This window comes from Octopus bimaculoides, chromosome 8 (assembly GCF_046866305.1).
Source record: "Octopus bimaculoides isolate indiv1 chromosome 8, ASM4686630v1, whole genome shotgun sequence".
In the NCBI taxonomy this organism is placed as follows: domain Eukaryota; kingdom Metazoa; phylum Mollusca; class Cephalopoda; order Octopoda; family Octopodidae; genus Octopus; species Octopus bimaculoides.
This window is the reverse complement of record NC_142935.1, coordinates 56,171,636-56,195,161: the sequence shown is the minus strand read 5'-3', so window position 1 is coordinate 56,195,161 and position 23,526 is coordinate 56,171,636. Positions and strand designations below refer to the sequence as shown.

Genomic DNA, 23,526 nt, shown 5'->3' with positions numbered 1-23,526 from the left:
GCAAAAATGAGTTGTACCTGAATTTCAAAGGGTCAGCCTTGTCACGTTGTGTATCATGCTGTATCTCCCTGAGAATTGCATTAAGGGCATGCGTGTCTGTAGAGTGCTTAGCCACTTGCATGTTAATTTCATGAGCAGGCTGTTCCATTGATCGGATCAACTGGAACCCTTATCATCATAACCATCAGAGTGCCAGTAAATGCAGTGTCTTTAACTATTTAACATATTAGCTGCCCATATCCAGCCCAAATATTCTACCTGTTTTATGACCAAACTGGCGAGATCTGGCTTTTCGCACCTACCTTGTGATGCCAATCCAAAAAATAACATCATCAAAATCTCATAGTTATGAGATAATGAATGATTGATTCAAAACAATGTGAATGAATAAACATATTTGACAGAGTAATCCAAATGCTAAGGGGTTGAATAAATGTTTCAGAGTTGTTTGTGTGATAATAATTTATTGTGTACACAGTTTGACTCAAGCCAGAGTCAAGAAGCCTGAGTTTATCTAAATTTCCAAGACATTTAGGCTAAGAATACAAGTCTCTCCAATCCTTGAATTTAAGGGTCAGCACTATCTGTAGGTGTCCCTGTTACCTACTTTTAGCTGGGTCTACTGGAACAATGTAAAGTGAAGTGCCTTGCTCAAGGATAAAATACACTATCTGGTGCAAGAATTGAACTTATAACATTACGTTTGTGAATCCAACATCCCAACTATTGGGCCATGTGTCTTCACTGTGTGTGTACAACTAGATTAAATTGAAACTGGGAATCTTTATTTCTAAACTAATTTAAGATCCAGTTTGGGAAGTACATATCCAGGATTAAGACACTTGTTGATAATCAGAGATCAAAATGATTGAAACATAGCTTAGATATAAATACTTACTTTTCATTTCCAAAGTATATGTACATATAAGTGTTAAAACTTTTTTTTTCATCTATGAATAATTATAATCTCATATTCTGTTATATGCATTAGGAATTGTATTCTCAAGTATTGAATATATTTTAGCCTTCAGTAATAATTTTTGAGATATCATCATCATCATTTAACGTTCGTTTTCTGTGCTGGCATGGGTTGGACGGTTTGACTGAGGTCTGGAGAGCCATTGGCTGCACCAGGCTCCAATCTAATCTGGCAATGTTTCTACAGCTGGATGCCCTCCCTAACACCAACCACTCCGAGAGTGTAGTGGGTACTTTTTACATGCCACCAGCACAGGAGCCAGTTAGGCAGGCATGGTATCAATCATGTTCGGAAAGTACTTTTTACGTGCCACCAGCATGGGAGCCAGCCATATGGCTTTGGGTTCAGTCCCCACTGTGTGGCATCTTGGACAAGTGTATTCTTCTGTAGTGGACCAACCATAACTTTGTGAGTGAATTTGGTAGATGATAACTAAAAGAAGCCTTGTGTTTGTGTGTGTGTTTGTGCGCGTGTGTGCGTGTTTATGTCCCCTTTCCTTGACCTGTCATACAAGCAGTATTTATTCCCAATATTCCACAAAAACATGTCTGGCCATGAGGAAATATTACCTTGGTTGGAAACAGCTGAGGGTTGAAGATAGGTAGGGCATCCAGCCACAGACAATTTGCCTCAGTAAACTCTGACCAACCCATGCACACATTGGAAAAATGGACATTAAAATAACAGTGAATTACCTTTTTCTTAACGCCCACTTTACCCAACTGGTTTTGATCATACAAAACTCTTTCCTAAGGCCAGGTGCTCTTCCTGCCACCTTCAATTGTTTTTAGGTAAGGAGCTATTTCCTCCACTCCTTTGGACAAGAAATTACTCAGACAACGTTTTTGTTGCAGATTGTAAACAAAAACAATTCTATAGAATGTGGCATTGTCCTTTCACACAGCTTTTTACCATAGCCTCTATAGTAGAGGCTAAAGTAGTAGAAAGCATTAACCCATGGTGCAATGCAGTGGGACTGAACCATGTGAACGCAAAGTGAGTTTCTTAACCACACAGCCATGCCAGTGCCTATGACAGAGATTTCTAGAACATTCGACTCAGGTTGTCTTGAACAGGTTTCTTCGCTTGCGCCTCTTTGCATCTGCTCAAACTTGGAACTTCTTTTCCTTCTTTCTTTCTTTTTTCTTTTTTTTTTTCCTCCGATTCTTTTTCTTCTGTTCCCTGCCTTCTCATCTACTTTTACATCCTTCTATCCAACAGAAGTTTATTTACTATCTAATTTGCACCCAGCCCCTTCCCTCATACACACACACACACACACTCGTCTGCATCCCTCCCCAACAGAAGTTTATTTACTTTCTATCCAGACACACACACTCTCCTACTGGCCTACCATTCCTGACCTTGCTCTCTTGTTCTACCTCATATCTTTCTCCCCCCTCTCCCCCTCTCTCTCCCATCCTCTCTCTCCCACCCTCTCTCTCCTCATCCAGTCCAGTATTCTTCTGATAGAAACACCAATGCTCTGATCTCTGTCTCACATCTCAATCCCCCCTGCCAACCACCAACTCCCAGACTATCTTTTCTTTTCTTCATCCCCATCCATTCACCTTCAAATCCACACACACATGCAGTAGCCCCCCCCCCCCCGCACCTCCTGTATTTATCCTCTGATTTATTTTTGTATGACTCTCTTCTTTTGAGTTGTAAAGGTAACCTAGGATAGCAAATGGTGGTGGCAGCAGTACTGGTGGTGGTAAGTGTTTAGTAAAAGTAGGTGAAACTCATGTAGTGTTGCTTATCTAGTCTTTCTCTCTCTCTCTCTCTCTCTCTCTCACATGTGCATGCATACACACACACACATCTACATTTCTAGCAGGAGGGTTGGGGTGGTAGTACTCTTATAACCCCCTCATTTATATCTTGCTAAACACCTCCTCCACACACACCTTTGCTTTCTTCTTCATCTCCACCCCTCACATAAACAATTCTCCACCTCCCACCCTGTATCACTTTTACACACACACACACACACACACACACACACACACTGCCTAACCCATCTCCCACCAGGGTAAAACTAAAAACGAAAAAAAAAAAAATGAATAAATAAAAATTGTGAAATAATTCCTCCCCCACCTTGCCACTGCCACCCTCACCACTTTCATCATCTTTTCAACCCACAACATCTTGGGACAGAGATAAAATATCCCACCAGTTCCATTACACCCTGACTGACAGCCAACCAACCAACCGACCGACCGCCCTACCAACCAACAAACCAGCCAGCCAACTTTTTCTTTATACTAATATCACTATTTGATAGACCAGTTTCAGAACAAGGCTGAATTGATTTCATCTAATATCTAATAACGCAAAAAAAAAAAAAAAAAAAATCAAGAACAAACATAAGCAAAAAATATGATCTTCATATTCTGATACCATAACAACCAGCTACCTCGCAAATATTGCTATCATCATCATCATCATCATTATTATTACTACTACTACTACTACTACTACTACATATATATGTATATAAACATAGATACATATATATATATATGATATTTATAATTTTTTAAATATATTTTCCAACCAGACCCAAGATTTCCTGACAATGGTAAAGTTGAATTTGTATTTAGCAGGGATGCTGATGGACTCGTTAAAGGTAAGCTATAGCTCATAGTGTTCTTTGTATTTGCATGAAGATGTGCTGTTTTGATTCATGAGTTTACACACACACACACACACATATATATATATATATATGTGTGTGTGTGTGTGTATATGTATGCTGCTGTGTCTGTATTGATGGTTGTGTAAGTGCTGATATACATATTCTTTTATGTGTTTCTTTTATTCTTTTACACGTTTCAGTCCTAAGGTGTGGCCACACTGGAGCACTGCCAGTAAAACATGTGCCCCAATGCATTTATGTTTTATATATTATTATTATTATTATAAACTGTTGATGACATCAGATAGCCAAATACTGTGAATGGGCTTTAAACAGCATGTGTATACCTGAATGTAAAAAATATTTATACAAACACACACACACATAGAGTAAACTCCTTCCTATCTGACACCAGTAGGACTGGAGAGTTTCTGGATAACTGAATTTTATGCATCACTTTTTAAATTACCATAGAACATAACAAAATTCATTAAAACTCTATCTATCTATCTATCTATCTATCTATCTATCTATCTATCTATCTATCTATATATATATATATATATATATATATATATATATATGTATATGTATGTATGTATCTATGTATGTATGTATATACATCATTATTATCATTGATATTTTCAATTTAATAGAAATGAGAGAAATAGGAAGAAATGAAAATATTATTTAAGTAAAGAACAAGTTTTCTTAACCCAATAAAATACAGGTACTATAAATGCAATAAAATATAATACTATACTGTACTGTACTTTGAGAAGCAACAATTCAATTTAGATACAGGAGAAGCTTTTTTCTTTTAGCAACAATTAATTAATTAGTTCAAATTAGCACAAATTCTCCTCTCTCTTAATTAACAAAGCATTTTCTTTTAATTATTTATTTTTTTCCTGGATGCCGGTTGCTTCAGAATTTTGATTATTTACAGGTTACTATATATGTATTAAGCTGCACTTTAGTTTCCCTTTTTATTTCCAAAATCAATAAGTACAGGGGTCAATGTAATCGATTAGTCAGTCCCTTGATTGTAGTTCTCCATGTATTTGTATGTATGTATGTATGCAACAATCTTTTTCAGTAATGCGTTGCGTATGTGTGTGTGTGTGTGTGTGTGTGTGTGTGTATATATATATATATATATATATATATATATATATATATATATATATATATAAATAAAAGCACATACTTCTCAGTTGATATAATTTTAAGTACCTGTATTGTTAGGTGTGTTTATGTGTGTTGGGGGGGATTTGTGTTTCTTTATGTGCAAAATACAAGGAGCATGGATATCTTGATTGCCCACACCCCTCTCCCCTCTCTTCAGTGCTGATGCGCACCATCTGATTTTCACAGGCTGTTGAAATATAATATTCTACTCAAAGTTTGTTTTTTCTTGATGGATGGGAACTGACTTTAGAATGCCTTTACTGAAAATAAGTGCTTTTAAAACCATGTTTTTTTTGGGGGGTTTTCCCACCCTGTTTCTTTATAATTTTTTGTTTTTATTATCTGTAAACTGCTGTATTATTTGGTGCAAGAACACCTCAAAGTTAATTACTAACTTGTCTGCTACCTTTGCCCATCCATCAGTCAGCAGCATACACAAACATTCACACATCTTTTTTTTGCTAAAGTTGTAATTTCATAGAAATTATTTAAAAAATTCATATATATATATATATGAGAGAGAGAGTTCTTTAGTCACCTGAACTTTTTGTTTTTTAAAATAAGTCTTAATTTATTTATATATTGATAATTGTTTTCAGTTTTGTATGTTTTCATTTAATACCTCTTCTAATGTTTAATAAACCGGTTTGTGTTATTTAGATAGAATTGGCTGTATTCAAGTTAATGTTTCCTTATTATTTATAGAATACGGATCTGTGCCGTTTACCTGTTACTGCCAGTCTTATTCCTCTTTCATACAAAAATTTGTTCCCTTACATCCTACCTAGCTCGTTATAGTTTTAGCAGGTTTGATTAGTCCAGCTCAGAGCAAGGCAAAGTAAACAGAAACTTAGCACTGATTTTAAAAAGTTTGCATTTTATTCCAACACCTCATTTACATTCTAACTCTTTTGCACAGGAGTTATATTTAGACAGATGTGTTCTACCATGGCACTTACTCTGCTGTTGTTACATTTATCAAATCTCACTCACTTGTAGCTTCATTTCCCTGCTGCTTTATGTTTATTTAATATTTCTTTCCTCTTTCTTCTATTTTGATGGTTATATGACATCATTCTTGTTTTTATTGTGTTTATTTAACCAAATGGGTTTTGTCCCACCTACATTATTGCCATCCATGGTCAACCAATGGTAGTTTAGTTTCACTTTTGATTGCACTCAATTTTTGTGTTCTCATTTTTTTCCCCCCTTTCTTAATTTCTTTCCTACTTCTCAATTTAGTGATTTGATTTGATTTGCAGAATTGTAGTTGCCTCAGCATATGTAAATGTGTTTAGTAGTAAGTATATTCTGCGATAATGTTAATACGAGCCACATTTCCAATATTTAAAGCTTCTAAATGAAGAACAAGTTCAAACTGTCTAGTGGCTGATAAAAATTATAAGGAAATGAAGCTGATAAACACTTTTGAAGTTAACCTAGTTATTTGAGAAAATGATATCTGGGTCTTAATGAAGAACACACCGAAAAATATTCACCTGCCATTTCAATGTGTGGGGTTTTATAGCAAAAAAAAATATTTTATATAGATTTGTTAAGAAATTTTAATGATTCTGTGTGTGCAAATATACTCCAACTGTTTTGTAATGGACATTACTGCATGTCTTGTACAGTGATTATCTGGGAAAACAATAGCCAAAATGTTTTTGCCTAAGAGTAGTATTTCTGAGAAAGTGTCATTCAAACAGATCAGCCAAGAACCCTTCTAATGAGCTTCCTTATCCCAAATAATTTAATACTACGGTGACCCCAGTGATTGCAAGCAGTGCAGCATCCCACCTCTTTCCTTATCACCCCTGAGAATTATATACAGAAATGTCAACTGCCTCATTAGTTTCTTTTTTCCTGCTCATTATGTGTGGGTTATGAGGAGGCTATATCTGAATCGTAGTCTCCAACCAAGTAGTATACAACTGTCGGGCCTAGAAATGAAAAACATCAGTTCAGAGTTTGTTTGTTCTACTGAATTTTTCTTTTGGTTATCAGTTTATGAAATAGAACAAAAATAATACTGAAATGTCTGACTCTGATGAGTTATTGCCTCATCTAAATGTTGACCTGGCAGCTATTATTGACTAGTCTAAAGGTTAGAGGTTTGGTGGTCGTGCCATTGCCAGTACTCCGTATATCAAGAAAGACTGCAATAGTTTACATAACACTACAGACCTTCCAACTATTATCAGAATATAAATATATTGTCTGTCTTATCAGTAAAAAATATCTTTTATTTCAGAGGATTAAAGGTATTAATTTAATACTTAACCATATTGGCCATTTCTGTAGCAGGAATTTATTTTTCTACATGTTACCCATCTGGATTAGTTTGGTAGCAAATATATCATTTTACCTCTGTACACATCTGGCTTTACTGTACCTATAGCAATTTGAATATTTCTTAACAGATCTATTTCCTTTCAAACATAGTGATGCCTTCTTTACTTGGCACAGTTATATTTGGACTAAAATAAGCTGAGGAGCCCTATTTTAGTCTGACTTGTTACAACAGATGGAATTTGACCAAATCAACTTTCAGTGTTGAATGATGCATTGCTGGGATATATCATTTAATATCTATAAACTTATCGCCTCTTTTTTGGCATCATTATCGTAATGATCATCCTTAATGTCAGTATTGCCTCATCATCACCAGCTGCATCAGATATATTTTCAAGTGTTAAAATATGATAGAACACCCAATATTTCAATGATTACTTCTGTCCTCTGTAAAAGATTTAAAACCTTCACAGAAATTAATTAGTCTCCACATACAAATAATTCCCAATTCCATTTCTGTATTTCCACATTTACCTACTGGGAGGTCTGCTTGGATTCAGCTGAAAATGAGCTTCTGTGCAACATTCAAAACCCATTTCAAGGGTTTTTCTCACTCATGATAAGTTGTAGTTTAAAAACTGAGAAATATTATGTCAAGTACACACCTGGCAGTCTAAGGTCAGGTGGAACTTTAAGTTCAGAGAGGAATTTTGTAAACACAGATAAATGTTTATGAGGATTCTATTTTCAGTCTCTTAATATTCCTTTATAGTCATTCAGGGAATAAATTAGGAGATCAGGTGTGGTGTTCATTGGAACTTGTATTTGCTGATGACTTGGTACTCATAGAAGAATCCCTCAAAGAACTACAGAAAAAAACTCCAAACCTGAAAAAAAAGTTTAAAAAAAAAAAAGAAAGAAAGAAATTATCTCTACAGGTGTGGCTGTCTGGTTAAGAATCTTGCTTTGCAACCACATGGCTTTGGGTTCAGTTTCATTGCACAGCACCTTAGGCAAGTGTCTTCTACTATAGCCCAGAGCCAACCAATGCCTTGTGAATGAATTTGGCTAATGGAAGCTTGTGTGTGTGTGTTTGTCCTACACCACCTTGACAACAGGTGTTGGTTTGTTTACATCCCCATAGCGTAGCAGTTTGCCAAAAGACACCAGTAGAATGTGCACCAGACTTTAAAAAAAAAAAAAGTTCTGAGGTTGATTTATTCAACTAAACCCTTCAAGGCAGTGCCCCAGCATGGCCACAGTACAATGAGTAAAACAAGTAAAAGATAAAAAAGAAAAAATATATAATCAAAAAGCCTAAAAGCCAACAATGCACTGACCGATTAGTGTCAAAGAACATATAATATCAGTCCCATCTGGGAAGTGGCCTTACTCGATATATAAAAAGGAGTTGGTGGTAAGAACTAAATACTCTCTTCTCTGTGTAAGTTATAGGTCCATAAAGTGCTCAGTGACATTGACTTGAACCTAGATATCAAACATAGTTGCTGTTCAGGAATAGTTTAACCGTCTACAACATGGGGTCGGTTTGTTATTGGAACTATTTTGTAACATAGTAAATGTCTTTCTAGTAAATGAGGCTTATATTTATCATCAAAAACCAACATTATTACTACTACTGCTATTGCATACTTGTAGTGAGTTACATAAGTCTGCAAAACATTCTAGCCCTATTTATTTTATGCATGAATGCCAACTTTCTAAGGTATAATTTAACAACTTCATGCCAAACTGTTGCTTTTTCTATCATCTGCCTATGAGATTCATTCTGACAACTAGAAATAAAGTCATCTCTCACTGTGCAATTCCCCCCCCCCCATCATTTAGTGATGTGTAGTTAGTTGTTTTGGGTTTTTTTTTCTTTTTACTGCGCCAAATATTTTCACAGTTCTTTATCTAAAAATAACTTCTCTAAAGTTTACTCTGGTAAACATAAACAAAAATCTTTGAAAAGGCAGGTAAAACAAGTTATCTTGCTTAACAGGCGTTAACCTAAGAAAATCTCAGACATGGTATTCAGTTTTAGGTTTCTGAATACACTTAAGTCAATCCTTGATAAATAAGTAAGGCTTAAAAAAGTCTTTCTACTTTTCTGTCTAATATAGTCCATAGGTTGAATTACTTTTTCAACTACTAACCCACTGATTGTCTTTTACTGCTTGTAGTAACTACCTACGCATCACTACTGGTCGGGCTGGTTTTTTAAAAAGATCTTACTTGATTATCAACATTCCTTCAGTGAATTTTTTTTTCTCTCTGCAGCAGTGAGAGTAATAGGGAGAGAGAGAGAGAGAGAGAGAGAGAGATAGGGAAGAAGAGTTATAAATTTAAGTACAAACTTGTATAATATATCTACATCTTCATTTCTACAAGATAATTCCAGTAACTTTCTGACAGCTGTCTTCATGGCTGATACAGAGTTGCAGTTATTTCTGATTAGTTTGGTCACAGACAGAATGGTTAGTTTGTTGCTCAGAAATTTACAGCTGCCAATGAGAGAAGGTTGCTGTGATAAGAACTGATGGAACCTGTTCCATTTGTCTTTCTCTCTTACTGGTTTCTATGTCTAATATTAGCTTGTAGATTTTTTAGCTGCTGCTGTTTATTGTACTCCTAAATGAGGGGACACTGCCCATGGTCTTGAAAGGTTCCAACTCTGGTGATGGAGTGAATGAGTGTTTGAGATGACAGCAGTTAATATTTAACTTGGTGTAAGGTGGCGAGCTGGTAGAATCATAGCATGCCAACAAAATGCTAAGTCTCATTTTATCTGTCTTCATGTTCTGAGTTCAAATTCCACCGAGGTCAATTTTGCCTTTTATAGTTTCAGGATCGATAAAATAAGAACCAGTTGAACACTGGGGTTGATCTAATTGACTTACCCCTCTCCCAGAATTGCTGGCTTTGTGCCAAAATATGAAATCAATATTTAGTTTGATGAATTAGAAGGAATTGTTAGTAGATATAAATAGATGGTGATTGAGTATCAATGGGAATTAGTGATCTGAATAAAGTATTGCATGTCATATTTGGTGAGGGGTTGAGAGAGGGAGAGAGATAGTGTAAGTAATTAGTAGTTGAGTAGCTTTAGTATTTGCAATCTCCCCTGAAAATATGTCTGGACTTGGGGGGTGAATATTACACTGTTTGGAAAATGGTGAGGGCTAGTAACAAGATCATCTGCCTAAATGAACCCCGTCTGACCTATGCAAGCATTGAAAGGTGTGTGTGTGTATGAAAGAGAAATAAAAATGAGGTGACAAAACAAAGCTTTCTCTTGCCAAAAGCTGAAAAAAAATAATTTCATTATTTTAATAAAATTAATTGCAATAAAAAAAAATAAAAAAATGTTACTTTAATTGAAATTTTATTCAATAGTGATGAGATTAGTGAAAGATAATCTGTGAGAATACAAAGCTGTTACAGAGCTAATAGCTAAATGTTTCATCAATGTAAAAAAAGAACAAATGACAATGTTTCCACTTTTTAGAAGTCACTTTTGTCTTTGCCTTATGCATGTGCATAAACCACTGCATGGTTAGCAATCAGAAACACCTATTTCTCAATCGGTCCTAATTCACTTATCAAGAGAAAGAATTCATGTCTAAACATTCAATTATTGAAACTATGGATTGTAAAAAAATTAGATCTGGATTCCTTAAAAAAAATGACTTAACCTTTTTGTTACTCTACTTCTGTTGAAACATGCTGTTATTCGTCATCCTCGTTTAATATCCCTGTTCCATATTAACATGGTTTGAATGCTTTGACAGGATTCAATAGGCCCAGGAACTCCATTTTGCTCCAGTTGCTGCTTTGGTGTGGTTTCTCTGGTTGGATACCCTCCCTAATACCAACAACTCTGCAGTGTGTTTTGGGTGTTTTTTTTTCATGCGACCAGCACTAATGAGGTTACCATCAGCACAACTGATGGGAAGGCTTTATGATTGCTAAATATATAAGAGAAGGGGCCTGGGCAAAGCAGGCTTCTTGCTGTAGAAGAGTTTCATGACTACTCATATTTTAGAAGAAACAGGTGGAGCTGGAAAGCAATAAAAACAGTGGTGACATGGTCTCAAGATGGACCATTATGTTACGAAGAATATAGTAAAATATCTTTATTCACCTGGTGTTAGGGTTTTAAAATTACAAACAATTTCAATGGAAAGTTTTTATGTAGATCTTTAAAACAAGTAGCTTATATCATAGAACTAGGGATGGTCTCAAGTGGGTTGGTATCAAAAAGGTTAAACAAATTAGTTGAAAATTGCTATTATGTTTTGAAATAACAGATGGAAGAATTTGTGATTGAATCTTGATCACGTGATCTTGGCTGTGACGTATTGAAAGAGAATTACATTGAACAAGCCAGTGAGGGAGCGTTTAAATGGTTTGTTCAACTTGCTTGAAATAGAAACTAAATGTCTCAATCACAGCCTACCTTCTTTAAAAAATGAGGATACTTTGGATTATGTATTTCTAGATAAACTCTGCGAAAAACAAAAAGATGACTGGAGTACCTTTTGATCATAGGTCTTCTTGAATCATAGTTGACCTGGGGTTAAACCATAATAACTGTTATTGAATTTAATTAATTATGGAAGGGCAGTTAAATCGGAGGTCAATTAGTATGGTCACAAGCAATCTTATCATATCATCATGTGAAATATTGTGGTTTGACATGGTTCCAATATTTCAAAGTGAATGTTACATAATAATTTTACTTTTTCTTATACTAACCTACTTGTAATGGCTTCTAAGTTTCAATGATACAAACTCTCTCCTTTCAAAAGGTTCGTATCATAATTTTCTAGCAACAACAGATTAAAAATGAAGAAGTTATTTTACTAATTTTGTCCTAGTTTTGTATTATTTTCCAAATTAATTGAAACAATGGTGCAGTTTTTGACTGGAATTATGTATGATCCAGGGCAGTGAGCTGGTGGAAACATTAGCACGCCAGGCAAAATGCTTAATGGTATTTCATCTGTCTTTACATTCTGAGTTCAAATTCCACCAAAGATGACTTTACCTTTCATCCTTGCAGGGTTGATTAAATAAGTACCAGTTGCAAACTAGGGTCAATCTAATCAACTGGCCCCCTCCCCAAAAATTTCAGGCCTTGTGCCTAGAGTAGAAAAGGAATTATGTGTGGTCCCAATGTTGGTTGCTCAGATTGTACCAGCGGGAGTCTTTCCAGCTAGCACAACAGCAACATTGGCAGACTGTAGTTCTTGTTGCTGTTGTATAGTCCTAATCAGTTTTGCTTAGTCTGGTATGCATGGAAGTTATCAATATAATCAGACCAACAGAGCAATCCATTAAAACCAGCAGACCAATCTAGAGAATCAACAAGTTCACAACTTGTAAGATTCTGTAACACTTCACTAACACAATATGAAACTCTAATCAGGTTTAAGATCTCATTACTGGCAATCTTATGCTGTGTTTGGTTTTGCAATTAATAAATAGCATTTCTCTGAGAATCAAGAACAAGATGATAGGAAAAATGTTGCAGATTAGTCCAGTTGGTGCTGCTATTGTACTAATTTCTAGCAGAAGTACAAAGACTCAAATTCTATGAAAGGTATACGAGGCATGTTCATAAACTATCTGACTTTATTTTTTCCTGCCAAAACTAATGCCATGTGGGCAAAATCCTTTGGATGGGAAGTGCATATGCATGAAAATTTTCATGCCAGTAGGCCCTGTCAATTCCCAGAAACTTTTTGGACATGCCTCATATGGTCAATTAGATTACTTCTTTCCCTTCAGTATTTCACTGATACTTTATTTTAGTGGCTGTGGAAGCTTAAATAAGCTTCAGTAAGATTTGATCTTAAAATATGATTTTAGTCAAGGCATTTTATCTGACACGCTATCATTTCTGCTAATTCACTCACCTAACGAATTAAAATGATGATAGTTATGATCTATCCTGATTGTTAAAGCTTATTACAAAGGTTAACCCCACAGTATTTAAAGCATAAGGGTTAAAATACTTGATGGAAACCAAATGTTAGTCTCAGAAGTACCAAAAGAACTTCAAAAATAAGTTTAATGAAATAACTTGTTAATGACTTGAAGATTTTAGTGAAAAAATTACTTTCTTAATTACACTAAACAGGGCCTGCAAATTTTGACATTTACAGAAATTGTTGTTAAAGCACGTTTTTTTTTTTTTTTTTGTGGTCGGTTAATGTGCACTGGCTATGGCTTATGAGTGGGTGTCCTCTCTTCTCATTAATCTAATTTAAATGTGAAATGTGTCAAGCATTATTTAATATGTGGATGTACTGAACTGAGTTGAGTAACATGTCTTACCTATAGATTCAATGTTGTATCCCAGACAGAGTTTGAGCCCGAGAATTGTAGAAAATATGATAGACTTGGTAAACAATATTTTGTAGATGATTTACTTGTCTCATTTTTTTCTTTTTTTTGTTATTGAATGTGTTTTAAGAGCGGGGGGATGGTGGTGTTCTGAATCCAACTTATAGATCCACTCTGTATTACTGGTTGACAAAACCACCCCCACCAAAAGTTTTATGCCTACTGCTTTACTCTACCCACACCTCACCTATCTCCAACTGTATAACAAAAAATCACCTCTCTCTCTATCTCTCTCTCTCTCTCTCTCACTCGCTCTCTCTATCGCTCGCTCGCTCTCTCTCTGTCTCTCTCTGTCTCTCTCTGTGAAACTAAGAAAATGACTCCTGTTGACATTCTCTCATTTCTAAACCCCACTACCTCTCATGAAATTGGCCATCATCAACTCTTTCCTGAGAAACCACCTAGCCTGTTTGGCTGCAACTGTTAGTATTTGTAATCTCAGGCAAGCAATCATATGCACCCTCTCTCTTTCCCCCTCTCTCTTTCCCCCTCTCTCTCACTCCTTCTCGCTTTTTCTGTTTCCCCCCCCCCCCTTCTTTCTCTCTCTGTACTCACACATTCTGTCAGTCTTCTATTTAACTGAGATAAACTAGTAATTACTCGTGATGCCATTATTCGCACAGAAACTGGCGGTGGGTGTTTTTGTTGTTGTCACTGCTTTGTTCCCTTTTATTGTTGTCTGGTCATATGTAATGAGTACCGAAAATTCTGGTGCTTTCTCCTTTGGTTGATACCAGGCAACTTGAACTATCTGCCAGTGGAACTTGGTGAGTTTTTTTTCTTCCTCCACTGCTGCTATTTCTTTATCTTGAGAAGTGATCATGCTCCCATACATGTACACACACACACACACACACACACACACACACACACACACACAAACACAAACACACACATGTGCGCACACACACACACACCTGTTAAAAGACTCAGTCACTCTTGTTCTTCATTTTCACCTTCTCTATTTCTTGTTCCTCATCTATTGTTTTTTTAATTAATCTCATTACAATTTCAAATATGTTTATACCTCTGCACCCATACACACCAAACACACACTTATATGCACATGCACCTGTACATACACTCTGACTTCCACTTCCTTTCTTTCTTTCTTTCTTCATTTCTTTCTGTGAAATATTTTCACCAACACGATTTAAAAAACAAAAAAATCGAAGTAAGCGTCACCATTTCAAAATTCATTGATGGTTACTGTTCTCTGGAGGCAAACTTTCATTGAAGCAAACCTATGGTTTGATGTTTTCATATGTTCACCTGAGGAGTTTCATTTAAATTTCTTGTCTTATAAAGTATACAAATGTTTTGAAAGTCACCTCTTCATAGTCTCCTCACCCAAAACATGAAAAATTTACTACTTTATCTAAGGAATTTTTATTTCATAAATGCTATTACCATTATCATCAAGTCACTTGACTGAAACTTGGTGGAACCAGCTCCTACCCTTCCTCCTCTTCCACTTCTTCCTCTTCTTCTTCCTCTTCTTCTTCCTCTTCTTCTTCCTCTTCTTCTTCCTCTTCTTCTTCCTCCTCTTCTTCCTCCTCTTCTTCTTCTTCTTCTTCTTCTTCTTCTTCTTCTTCTTCTTCTTCTTCTTCTCTTCCTCCTCTTCTCCCTCTTCTTCTTCTTCTTCTTCTTCTTCTTCTTCTTCTTCTTCTTCTTCTTCCTCTTCTCCCTCTTCTTCTTCTTCTTCTTCTTCTTCCTCTTCTCCCTCTTCTTCTTCTTCTTCTTCTTCTTCTTCTTCTTCTTCTTCTTCTTCTTCTTCTTCTTCTTCTTCTTCTTCTTCTTATTATTATTATTATTATTATTATTATTAGTGAGGACAGTGTATTAGAGTGTAGTGGTGAACAACTCTAACCCTTCTGTTATCTTATATCTGCTGAAATACTCTTCGTTTCAATTAATTTTGAAAATAATGAAGAATTTAGTGAAATGGCTTTGTTATGAAGCTGGTGTTTGGAAGAAATTAAGATGAGATTTTGGTTTAGATCATTTCAAAATGGGAAGTTTGTATCAGTATCAGGAGTTATCTCAGGTGGGTTGGCATCAAAAGGGTTAATGTCTTTGTAGTATTTAGGGGCATCCCTATTTGTTCTATGTTTAAAATCTGGCCATGGTTGAGTTCATCATACATTGTTGCAGCCAGTATCAATATAATCAATACCAATCATGTACTGAAACAATTAAATCAACAGCATGTCCATGGCCTCTGGGCTGAAACATATAAAAGGATAAAAGAATATCTTTCCCTCAAAATGTGTGGCCTTGTGTTTTATGTTAGAAATCAAAAAGTCAGACTTCTCCATGAAATTCCAGTCCTGTGCATGTTTGAAATCCCCTCCTACATACACACACACACACACTTTAAGTTCTTATATTGTACCCCCCCCCCTGTGCTACGTAAAAGGCTCTAAGTCCACTCTACTGAGTGGTTGATGTTAGGAAGGGCATCCAGCTGTAAAAATCTTGCCAAAACTGTCGTAGAAGTTTGGTGCAGGCTTCGGCTTGGTGAGCTTTTCTACCGTCCCACCAAATTTGACAGAAATACTCATTGAGTGAGTGGCTTGAACTCATTAAATTTCTGTTTGATTATCTTTAAAACTGGCTGATGGATGAATCAAAATGTTCTTTTTTCTTTTGTTACCTATGCATAAATGACAAACATGGGAAATAACTCTTGATGCCATTTTGTTGAAATATATTTATTAAATTAAATTTTATTTTATCTTTGTGTGCAAATAGGTTATGCATGCCTTTTCTTTTCACTTTCCTTTTGCCTTCTTTTAAGTTTGATCTCATTGAGTAAAGATTTGTAGTACGTTTTTTCTCTTTTATTCCAAAATATAAGACATTTTCAAATGAGTTTTGTCAACCATTTCAACTGGCAAAGAATTAATTCTTAGAAACCAAAACCTCCTGAAAGAACACGAGTAAATTTTCTGGGCTTTTCAATACTGTTTCTAATAACAATATGAAATTATATCCCACAATTTTGCTGCCCACTATTTCTGAGTGGGTTCCAGAGGGCCCTCTTAGAAGTAAATGTTATTACTCTTTCCTGCTATGATAATAATAATAATAATAATAGTGTAAGTAGCTCAGACAATGGATATTATCTGATCATCTCATTCTTGGTCTACCCCCAGGTCACCTGCCACTCGGCTCAGCTTGAAAAATCTGTATTGTGAATTTTTTTTACAGATTTTGTTCATTTATTTCTGGTTCATAGCCATGTTTTAGGTTTTATATTTTGTATTTGAGGATTCAGAACAGTCTCTATATAGTCCTTGCAAATTCTCCTAGGTTGTATTTCACTTCAGTAATTGAATCACTCTGTGTCTCCCTCTCTGTTTCCTAGTTATTCTTTCTACACTTCTATTTATTTCATTTATCTCAGTCTTCCATAAAAAAACATTTTATTTTAACATGTAAGCATTATACACGTCTCTTCTGGGCCAAGCTTCCTTCAGACATTATCTAAGCCTCTTCAAATATTCATCTTTTACCAATACAAATTGTGATGTTGGTGGCATTGATGACAATGATGATGATGATGATGATGATAAGCAGTCTTTGATCATTGTTGGAAATATTTTAAATTCTTAACTCTGCTGTTTAGAATCAAAGACAAAAAGACACCAATGAGAGAAGAGCAACAGTTTTGTTATTGGACTGTATTGTTAATTAACTCTTAATTGTAGTGTTATTTCTCCCTTCCTCTCACTTGCTCCTTCACTCCCCCTCATTCTCTCTCCCTCTCCTTTCTTTCTCTCCATCTCTCTCCTTTCTCCCTCTCTTTCCCTCCCTTTCTCTCCCTCTGCCTCGTTCACCCTATCTTCTCTCCCCCTGTCACATGGGTGCGTCTCTAACTTTATTAATAACCAAAGCTGCATAGTTGCTATTATTTCATATCAAACTTTACAGTGACATTTGTGCATATGTGTGTATACTCACACAAACACATATGAGATTGTGCTAAAACTTGAACTAAAGAGAAAAGCAATATATATTTATGTAATATACATGCACACAAACACCCTTATACACACAACTGTACATATGTGTGTGTATTTACACAAGGAAGTAAGGAAGTAAACATGTAGGATTTTCTATGCGTTAAAGAGAGAGAGAGAGAGAATGTGTGTGTGTTTAGCCTCATTAAAAACTGATATACTCCCAGTAACATTTTAATTTATGATACAAAATTTCAGAGCTTCACATTATATATAGTCTTTAAAACCTGAACTTTCTTCTCTTCTCCCTCCCTCCCTCCTTCTTTCCACCATCATCACCACTACTAATTATAATAATGATAATAATAATAATAATAATAATAATAATAATGCTACCACTGCCACTACTACAACTACTATTACAACCAGCACTACTACTACCACTACCACAACTACAGTAACTATTACAACTACTATCAACACCACTACCACCACTACTACTACTATCAACACCACTACTACTACTACTACTACTTAACAATGTCTCAAAGTCTAAATGAAGAGTCTTTGTATGAGAGTTTAGTGTCTGCCGTTGAGAGTGGGTCAGTGCAATGCCGCCTGGTGCGGTGAGGGGTTAAGTTCACTATGACTACTAAATGAAAAGGTTTCTTTCTTCTAGACTCGTGTTTTCTGTTGAGTCTTACTCTATAACTGAAAGTCACATGATAATCCCTCTTTCTCTCTCTCTTTCTCTCTCTCTCTCTCTCTCTCTCTCTCTCTCTCTCTCTCTCTCTTTCTCTTTGAACACCTACATCTTGGTACTGTATGGCCTACCCTGTTGTTAGTGCTGTTAGCTTTAGTCTTTGTTTTCTGTCTTGTTGGCATCTCCCTTTTAACTAACAACCACTCATCTAATGCCAACACTGTCATTTATACTAATAACAACAACAGCAACAATAATAGTGACCATAGTAACAACACTGTCATATACATTAACACCATCACTAATTATCATCATCATTGTCATCATCATCATCGTTTAATGTCCATTTTCAATGTTGGCATGGGTTAGACGGTCTGACTGGGACAGCCGGAGTGCTGTCCAAGCACCAATTGTCTGTTTGGGCATGGTTTCTATGGCTGGATGCTCTTCCTAATGCCAGCCACTTTACAGAGTGTACTGAGGTGCTTTTTACATGCTACCAGTACAGGTGCATTTATGTGGCACCAGCACAGGTGCATTTTACATGCCATCAGCACTTGCAAAACAAAGACCTTCTTAGCTGGGAGAGGGAGTGGGGGAGGTATGGCCATAAAGGACATGCCTATATCTATGGATGGCCACGATTTTACTTAGCTTGACATGTCTCCTCAAGTACAACAAATCACCACAAGTCTCGATCTCTTGTCATCTCATCATCTTCAAAAATACTAATAATTTAATAAACCAATTTCACATACAAAACCATCACTATGATCTTCAACAAGTCAACAGGGGTGTCTATGTGGCTGCCCAACCTGCTAGAAATAACAACTAAATTTCCTTCAGCTCACATTATCCTTTAAATTATAAAATGGTCTCAACTTAAATGCCTTTGCTGTCTGCTTAATCAGAGCTAATATGGGGACTAATTAATTTACAACAGTAAAAGCCACTTATATATTTTTTTTTTAGAAAAAGCATCCATTACACGCTTAGAGCAGTTGATGTTAGGAAGGGTATCCTGCTGTAGAAACCATGCCAAATCAGATTCAAGCCTGTTGTAGCCCTCCACCTTGCCAGTTTCAGTCAAACCATCTAACCCATGCCAGCATGGAAAGCAGACACTAAATGATGATGATGATGTGAAAACAACATGTGTTGTATAGAATTTTAAATTTATGCATTTGTGAGATGGCAACATTATTATGTATAACATGAGATGATGTTTTCTGGTGTTGCCTGTGAGTTACACAATAACTATTTTGTTTGGTAAAGTGCATTCAAGCATTTTTAAGACAGTAGGGTGAAGTTTGAGGAAGATTTTGGTAACTATTTCTAGCAAGTCAAGTAAGCAACTACAAGCTTGCTGATATACCGGTATAGAATTACCAGCTGCCTGATACCAAACTCAGGATTGAATTTCCAAAATTTTTGGAAACTACATAGTATGATAGTTGGATAATTACTTTTCAAGGGCATCAAGTTTATCTATCTTTTGACATCAAATATCTCTGATATACAGTTTCCCAGATGAGATCATACAAGAACTGTTCTATCACTTGAATTTGTTTAGCATTTATATATAAAGGCACAGATGTGACCGTGCAATTGAAAAGCTTGCTTTCCAACCATGTGGTTTTGGGTTCAGTCCCACTGTGTGGCACCTTGGGCGAGTGTCTTCAACTGTAACTCCAGGTCAACCAAAGCTTCATAAGTGGTTGACAGAAACCGAAAGACGTTCATCATATAAATGTGCATGTATATGTGTGTGTGGCTGGCTGGTTGGCTGACTGATTACAGGAAATATTATCTTGCTTGGAAACAGATGAGGGTTGGCTACAGGAAGGGTATCCACCTATAAAAATACCTGCCTCAACATATTTTGTCTGATGCATGCAAGCATGGAAAAGTGGACATTAAACGATGACGACGATGATGATGATTGTCTGTGTGGATGGGCATGACATTCAGCTTTCTGATAAATCACACACAGTGTCTTACATTGAAGATATCACTATCATAGCCACATGCTAAACACTCTAAAACAAGTATACAGAAATTAAAATCCTAACTCTAGAAAAATGAGTAAACAACTTCATCAAATTAACCATTTTCTCTGTTACTCACAGGTAGTATCAGAAAACATCACTTCATGCTATACATCACAATAATGTCATCATCTCATATTTACAAAAATCTAAACTTTTATACATCACATGTCTTTTTAAGGCAACTACAGAATGGCCTGGCACTCCATCAGTTACAATAACTAAATGTTCCAGTAGATTCAATCAGTGGAAGAGCATGCTTGTGAAATTTAATTGCAAGTGACTGAGTATTCCATAGTCACACAAACATATAGTCCCATTTGATTCCTATTTTGCTCTACTGCTCCCTTAACCCCATAGCTATTTGATGTTTAATAAAAAGTTCTACTGTATTTTTATAATTACATATTATTGAGAAAAGTATTAAAATATTGTTAAAATATTTTGTGCATTATAGAAGCATAATGAATTTATTGCTTGTAAGCTTTAACAGCAAAATCTTATATGGACATCGCAAGGGCTATATAAGCCCCATTTGAGAATGGCTGGTCTAACCTATACCAGTATGGGTGGTAGCAGTGGTGGTGGTGGTGGTAACGATTGATTCATATAAGGTGAAATAATTTCAGTAAATAAAAAATCTTATATGGACCCTGCAAAGGCTATATGAGCCCCAGTTGAGAATGGCTGGTCTAACCTATACCAGTATGGGTGGCAGCAGCAGTGGTGGTGGTGATAACGATTGATTGATATAAGGTGAAATAATTTCAGTAACTAAAATGTACAAAATACACAAAGCATTATCCACCCACCATTCTATACATACTCTATCCACTGACCACTTCCATCCAAATATCCTAAATATATAACTGATACAATACGGATAATAACTCGTAAACGCCCATCATCAAAAACTGAGGCAATTTTTGACTGTGAAATTTACATTTCCTTAATTTGGTGCTTAATGACTGAATCTCCTTTGCTCCATAGGAGATTCAGTCATTAAGTTTGTGCTTGTGTGTATGTATAATGTGTATATCTCATGTCACGCATGTCCTATACCAAAAAGCCATCAATAAAATCTTAATTCTTAATAAGAGTTCCTAAAGTTTGTTTATCATGTTTCGTTATAAACAAAGTTCTGAAATCAAGAAATTATGTCATTAGTATACTAGTTATAATAATACTACTTGTTATAATAACAATAGTTTGCTTGGAGTGGAGGAGGTTGCTGTTTTTTTTTTTTTTTTTTTTTTTTTTTTACATCTAATTTTCCATGAGTAGGATGGTACATTCATTATAACTGTTGCAATGTTTAAACTCTTCTTACAAATGGATGCTTATATATATATATTTATATATGTGTGTGTGTGTGTGTGTGTGTCAGATGGAACCTTGATGACTGTCATGAGGCAGGAAAGTATACTAGTCATTATATATTTAATACTCAATATTTCATATATTCAATAAGACATTCAATACTTCATTTCATTTTACTATTTATATTATATATTCCATATTCTATATCCCACATTAATTTTTGTAAGAATATAAATAAAACACAAAAATAGGACAGAGCTGGAACTCTTTTAAATAATATATGTGTGTGTGTGTGTGTGTGTGTGTGTGTGCATAAACACGTACACATTTAATCACATATCTATGAAAAGGAATGGATCCTGTTCTTTAAGCAAACTGGATAAAGCAAGGCTAGACACCTTTCTCAAAGCCACAAAACTATGACAGTGGCAGAATCTGCTCTTTAGACCAACCACAGGATCCGTAGCCACACCTTAACCATAATCATTATCCCCATTACAAATGGTTGCATCAACAATAGAGAACAGCTGAATAAATAAATTACAGGCACCCATCATTAATTTGAAACCTTACTGAGACAAAGTGGCTAGAATCTGTTTGAAAAGGACCTTGTATATATATTTCCTTAAGCTTTTTGCTCCCTGTGGTGCATAGGCAATCAGCAGTTTTATTTCCACTGCTCTCAAATCTAGGCTGTACTTTCTACTTCCCAGCTCTATCTCAGTATACTGCCTCCAGCTAATTTTAGGGTCTCCTTTTCTTCCACTCCTTTACAAGTTCATATGTTTCCCTGAAGGAAAGCTTTTCTCTTTCAGGTCTTGTTGGTTTAAACCCTTTAGCATTCAAATCTCTCTGTCAAATGTAAAGCTTATTTATTCACATTGTTTTCAATTAACCATATATTATCTTTTAGCCTTGAGATTTTGAGGACATGATTGTTTATTTTTAGATTAACATTGTAGGATTGGTGTGAGAGGCCGAATCTGGCTTATCTGAATGTAAAAACGGGTAGAATATTTGAGCCAGATATAGCCAGTTTAAATGCTAAAGGGTTAAAATTGTCATAGATGCTTCTGTAATTGTGCTTTTTTACTAGGTTGGGAGTGTTGGCCTTATGCAAACTCATTTTTACCTCTAAGAAGAAATGGTCCATATTAGTTTGGTCTCTGCCCTTTAATCTGTCCATTCTGCTGGCATAGCTCTCATGGTCAGTGAGAAACAAGAGCCACAACACTGCAATGAAGACCAGATCTTGTGGTGAAGCCTTATATATAATCATTACCCATATCTTTATTATCGTTCTCAACTCCCTATATGTAACATGCAGTGAACTGCCCAGTTTGTTCTGTGCATATGCTATACTAAAAGCCATTACTTCACAGAATGACTACTGCAGTTTAATTTGGTGATAATAATGATAATTATGACAAAAGATTAACTACTTTGACTTTCATTAATTATGTCATTGTTTTTATTTTCAGTTAGTGGATTTGACTCGTATGTGAAAGTACCAGTTGATGATGGTGGTGATGGTCTTATTCGTTCAGACTCTTATGGGAATTTCAATAATTTAATAGAATCCAGCACAAATGGTAAGACTTTTGTTCATTATCTTCTCAGCTAGTTCTGCTGCTGGCTTTAACCATTCAGTTGAACTAAATCTAGTTGCAGGAATGGCTGTGTTGTTAAGAAGCTAGCTTTGCAGCCACATGACTTTGGGTTCAGTTCCACTGAATGGCACCTTGGGCAAACCAATGTTTTATGAGTGGATTTGGTAGATAGAAATTGTGTTGAGTTTACTGTGTTTGTCCACCATCTCCTCTGCTTGACAAGTGTTGGTTTGTTTATGTCCCCATAACTTAGTGGTTTGCCAAAAGAGACTGAAAGACTAACTATCAGACTTAAAAATGAGCACTGGGATTTATTTGTTTGACTAAACCCTTCAAGATGGTGCCTCTGCATAGCCACTG

At 35.7% G+C, this 23,526-nt stretch overlaps 1 protein-coding gene across 5 annotated transcripts in view; it reads left to right on the top strand.

Annotated features, from left to right (window-relative positions):
- LOC106882633 (tensin-3) overlaps positions 1-23,195 on the top strand; it is a 255,983-nt gene extending 232,788 nt beyond the window's left edge. For all 5 annotated transcript variants that reach the window (XM_089356522.1, XM_089356521.1, XM_089356525.1 and 2 more), the window contains 2 exons: positions 3,543-3,611; positions 23,038-23,195. In XM_089356522.1, the coding sequence (XP_089212648.1) occupies positions 3,543-3,611; positions 23,038-23,180 (212 nt within the window). In that variant the 3' untranslated portion in view covers positions 23,181-23,195. The remainder of the gene's footprint in view (positions 1-3,542; positions 3,612-23,037) is intronic.
- Positions 23,196-23,526: the final 331 nt, after the last annotated feature.